The sequence below is a fragment of the Labrus bergylta genome, chromosome 4, assembly GCF_963930695.1.
Source record: "Labrus bergylta chromosome 4, fLabBer1.1, whole genome shotgun sequence".
Lineage (NCBI taxonomy): Eukaryota > Metazoa > Chordata > Actinopteri > Labriformes > Labridae > Labrus > Labrus bergylta.
The window spans coordinates 7382099-7387216 of NC_089198.1; the positions used below are offsets into that span (position 1 = coordinate 7382099).

At 46.0% G+C, this 5118-nt stretch overlaps 2 protein-coding genes across 2 annotated transcripts in view; one reads left to right on the top strand and one right to left on the bottom strand.

Annotated features, from left to right (window-relative positions):
- Positions 1 to 628: 628 nt before the first annotated feature.
- On the bottom strand, positions 629 to 3453 carry LOC136178936 (uncharacterized). The gene is made up of 3 exons (XM_065953384.1): positions 2404 to 3453; positions 841 to 1989; positions 629 to 640 (listed from the first exon to the last, which is right to left on the bottom strand). Exons 1-3 carry the CDS (start codon positions 3451 to 3453, stop codon positions 629 to 631), a joined length of 2211 nt encoding a protein of 736 aa, XP_065809456.1.
- Positions 3454 to 4507: 1054 nt separating this feature from the next.
- LOC136178867 (tripartite motif-containing protein 16-like) overlaps positions 4508 to 5118 on the top strand; it is a 1706-nt gene continuing 1095 nt past the window's right edge. Inside the window, exon 1 of the mRNA XM_065953295.1 lies at positions 4508 to 5118. This exon is cut by the window's right edge and continues 1095 nt beyond it. Within this exon, the coding sequence (XP_065809367.1) occupies positions 4508 to 5118 (611 nt within the window).

The following is a 5118-nucleotide window of genomic DNA, read 5'->3' on the forward strand; positions in this document are numbered from 1 at the left end:
ATCTAAAAGAATTAAAATTGTGCCCTCCCCTCTGTCTGCTGCTAAAAGAAGGTCATTGGTTACCTTGAGGAGGGCAGTCTCTGTGCTGTGACAAGCTCTAAAACCGGATTGGAATTTCTCAAAGAGGTTATTTTCAGTCATAAAAGATAAAAGTTGTGTTGAAACCACCTTTTCTAAAACTTTTGATAAAAATGGAAGTTTTGAGATTGGTCTAAAATTGTTAAATCAGTGGGATCAAGGTTGGGTTTCTTTAAAAGTGGTTGGACCACAGCATGTTTAAAAGCAGAGGGGACTACACCTTCCGCCAAGGAACTATTAATAATGGATAAAATACTGGGTCCAACTGTGTTAAAAACCTCTGAGAAATGTTGTGGGAATAAAATCAAGGCTGCACGTAGCTGATTTCATATGGGTTAAAATTTCAGATAAAAAGGTCAAGGACACCGGCTCAAAACTGCTAAAATAACTGTTAAGTTACCTGCTGGTGTCTAAAATACGGTCTGGGGGGATGATTTGTTGCCTAATGTCCTTGACTTTATTAGTAAAATAAGTTAAAAACTTCTCACATAGATCCTGAGAAGGATCAGTAAAATAAGAAGGGGAGGGGGTGGTGATTGATTCTAAAACCTTAAATAAAATTCTGGGGTTAGAATGATTGGCTAAAATCAGATTAGAATAAAATGCTGCTCTTGCGCCTTTAACTTCCTTTTGGTATTGTATCATTGAATCTCTCCATATTTCATAAAATACATGCAAGCCTGTTTTTTTCCATTTTCGTTCTTTCCTTCTGCAGTCTCTTTTTAGATCCTGAGTCAGTTCGTTTAGCCATGGCTGTGAGACTCTGTTAGGTTTTTTGTCTTTATAGGGAGCAACAGAGTCCAGCACAGCTTGACAGGTGAGATTAAAAGAGGAGACCAGCTCCTCTGTGTTAAAATGTTGGTAAAAGGCAGTTGAAGAGACAGAAATAAAAAGCTCCTTAAACTTGCTAGCAGACGTAGAGTTAAAAACCCTGCTGCGGACAGGTGCCTTGCTAATAAAAGGTGGCTGAGATAAAACCATTCTGAATAAAACCAGTTTGTGGTCTGACACACAGATATCCTTTGTCTCAAAGTTGTTAGGGCAGAGACCACTGTATAAAACAAGATCAAGTGTGTGGCCCTTAGAGTGAGTGGGTTCCTGTATTGCCTGAGTAAGGTTAAAAGATTCTAGAATATCCATAAAATCACCCGCAAGGGACTGAGAGGGGCAACAGACATGTATGTTAAAATCACCTAAAACAAGGATTTTATCATACTTAGAAATAAAATGTGATAGAAACTCTGAAAACTCTGCAATAAAAACATTGTTAGGTCTGGGTGGTCTGTAGATGATTAAAATTAGCACAGGATCTTTTAAATTAACAATAAAACCAAGATGCTCAAATGATGTAAAATGAGTGTGACTAATTGGAGAGCATTTAAAATCTTTTCTATGAATAACAGCAACCCCCCCTCCCCGGCCTGACATCCTGGGCTGATGAAGGTGAGTGAAATCAGGGGGGGTTGCTTCAATCAGAGGACTGCAATCTCCCATGGTCAACCAGGTCTCAGTGACAATAAAAAAGTCAAGATTATTATGATTTATAAAGTCAAGGCAGATAAAAGATTTATTATTAAGGGATCTGATATTTAAAAGACCAAAGTTAGCTGAAGTGCAATTAAAGGTTGGTTGTGGAAGAGGTTGGAGGCGTACTTGGGTGAGATTGGAGTGGTTACAGTAATTGACAGGTGACAGATGTTGATGAGACAGTCTACAGGTGACGTGTACAGGGATAGTGAATTCAGTGCTGTGGTCTGTGACAGTAGAGAGTGTATGACAGTTATTGGAGGACAGAGAAGAAGGAGAAAAAGAGTGACACCAGGTGTGAGGAGTGGGGGAGGGGCTTGCTGTGAGTAGATTGTTCTGAGGTGAAACAGGTGAGAGGGGATTGGAAGTGGGTGTGTGCTCAGATGGATGTCATACAGGTGTTAAGGACTGGACAGCGTGCTGGATATTAGCGGACAACATTTGACTGCCCAATGGATTTGGATGGATCCCGTCGCTTTTAAAAAGTGTAGCATGGTTCCAGAACAGGTTAAAATTGTCAATAAAATCTAGGTTGTGTGAATTGCAAGCGTGCCGGAGCCAGGTGTGCAGGGAGAGGATACGGCTAAAACGCTCAGGACCACGATCAAAGGTTGGAATGGGTCCAGAGATAAAAACTGATTTTCCACAGTTTTTTAAAACGTTAAAAAGGAGATTAAAATCCTTTTTGGTGCACTCAGATTGCCGCCGGGAAGAGTCGTTTGTGCCCACGTGTACAACGACTCTCTTAATTGAGAGTGGGAGTGAAGGCAGAAGACTGAGGAGTTTGTCTAGGACTACGGGGACAGTGGCGCCGGGAAGACAGGGTGTGGTGGCATTAAAGAAGCGGACATTCCTGGTGATTGAATCTCCAATGATAAGAGTTGTCGGGGGAAAAAGAGGGCAAGGAGGTGGTGAGTGTGTGCTATCTGGATCGGCCTGCGGGCGCTCGGCCGTTACCACCTGCGGTAAAGCGGGCGGGTCATGTTGAGGCGACTGCAGTGAAGCGGACCGCCACCGCGGCTCAGCCGGAGGAAGACCCCCAGAGCGTCTGGTGACGGCCTCCTGCAGCATTTTGCGGCGATTCTTCCCAGTGGCCGAGTGGCGGGCCTCCCGACCAGAAGAACGCGCTGCAGGTGGAGGTGAGGTGGCAAGTCCATGTGGAGCCCTGGCGGAGTGGCGAGTAGTTCCGTTTGGTGCAGGAGTACGCGCAGCGGCAGCAGAAGCCTCCTCCAGTCCCAGGCCGACCGGAGCCCCGTCCTTCAGCAGCGTGAAGCGGTTGTGGAGGGTCATCCGGGGTTGCGGAGGGGCCAGATGGTCCGTCTTCCGCCTGCGGTGTACCACGTCGGTCCAGGGTAGCTCGGGCGGCTTCGGAGTGGAGCTGTGTACTGGGGCCAGCAGCCTCTTTCCTGGTGCGCCCTCGGAGTTACCTGACGGGGCCGGTGTTGTGGCGTCCTGGTCCAGCGCAGTGAGGGCGCTGGCCAGACCCTCTGTCCCAACGCCATCGGTGCCCGAGGCCCCTGTACTGAGGTCTCCCATAGAGCGGGGTCCGGTCGTTTCGGCTACCGGTTCCTCCGGGTAGGCCCGCGCGAGGCCGAGGTGATCGGAGGTTAGCCAGGGAAGAGTGGCGGCCGAGGCAGACACCAGCTTTGATGCCGGCGAGGGTGGTGCGGATGGCGATCGGACCGCCAGGCTCGAGGACTGCATATAGGATATGTGTTTTGACTGTGCAGCAGCCACGGAAACAAAGCCTTCAATCAGATGGTCTTTGTTCCGAAGTTCGGACTTAAGGCGTTGGATATCGTCCTTTAACTGTGAGTAGTGATGTTCGCAGTTCGTACACACAGACATGGCTAGCTCCAGATGTTTACAAACAGTTTTAAGCTAGCAGCAGGCTTCAGTGATTACCACACTTTAAAAGTAATGTCCAAACACCCAAAGGCTAAAAATGTTCATCTATGTTGAATAAATACTAAAAACTTAAAAACACAAGAATAACCGAGGAAGAAGTTAAAACTTGATAAAAAGTAAAAAGTTTTGGCAGCACTTCTCTCCAGTGAGCGGAGACGCCGACGCATGCGCACTGTGTGTGTGTGTGTGTGTGTGTGTGAACGCACACACTCAGCTGGTGAGCAGCGACAAAAGGACACTGAGGTATTTTTTGTCGGTGTACTACTTCTACTACATATCCAAATTCTTTCATTACTTGGAATCAAACCGACTTTTGTAAATTAAAGCAGCAGTAGGAATCAGTAGGTTTGTATTTGAAACAGGATTATGACTTCAATCTGAGGTGAAGTATGTTTAAAGACAACATCAATGATCTGCTTCAATCATCAGCTTGACCATCTGATAGACAAAAACAAGAAATAAAGGTCAGGTCAATGTATTTAATCCAGTATGTGAAAACACCTCTTCCAATGGTGGTGAAGTTCAGTGGAACTCTGACCCCTCCTTGTGGTGTCTCAGATTTTCACAGCTTGTAATGCTGGTGCTCACAGGTAGCTCCGTTCTGACAGTAGTTGTAAAACATGTTCAGTTATTCTCTGTGTTTTATTCACTTCTTTTTACATGTTAAGAAATGTGTGACTAGAGTTTTTTACATGCAACAGAGAGTGGTTATGTATTCATGTTGAGAATCTGCCCTGTCAGAGTAATGAAACATGAATCAGAGCTTGTTAACCCCTCCCTCTTCTTCCTGCTCTCAGACTCAGCCAGCTCCACTCTGACGTTTATTTCCTTGTTCCCTCCCCTTTAGATCTACAGTTTGAGGATGGGTGTAACCAACATGTGGGACGGTGCAAGAGCAGACACTGAACAAACACATGCTGTTTAGATCAGAGGTGAAACTAGTTTGATTTCTAAGGAAGTGAAACTCAGACAGTCGTCATTACAGAGAGGAGAAATGGCGCAGAAAGGAGTTCAACTAGACCGGGAGGCCTTCTCTTGTTCAATCTGTCTGGATCTCCTGAAGGATCCGGTGACTGTTCCCTGTGGACATAGTTACTGTATGAACTGTATTAAAAGCCACTGGGATAAAGAGGATGAAAAGACAATCTACAGCTGCCCTCAGTGTAGGCAGACTTTCACGCCGAGGCCTGTTCTGGTGAAAAACACCATGTTGGCAGTTTTAGTGGAGGAGCTGAAGAAGACTGGACTCCAAGCTGCTCCTGCTGATCACTGCTATGCTGGACCTGAAGATGTGGCCTGTGATGTCTGCACCGGGAGGAAACTGAAAGCCTGTAAGTCCTGTCTGCAGTGTCTGGCCTCTTACTGTGAGAAACATCTTCAGCCTCATTTTGAACTACCTGTCTTTAAGAAACACAAGCTAGTGGAGCCCTCCAAGAAGCTCCAGGAGAACGTCTGCTCTCGTCATAATGAGGAAATGAAAGTATTTTGTCGTACTGATCAGCAGTCTATCTGTCTCCTCTGTTTAATGGACGAACACAAAGGTCATGACACAGTCTCAGCTGCAGCAGAAAGGACAGAGAGGCGGAGAGAGCTCGGGGTGAGTCA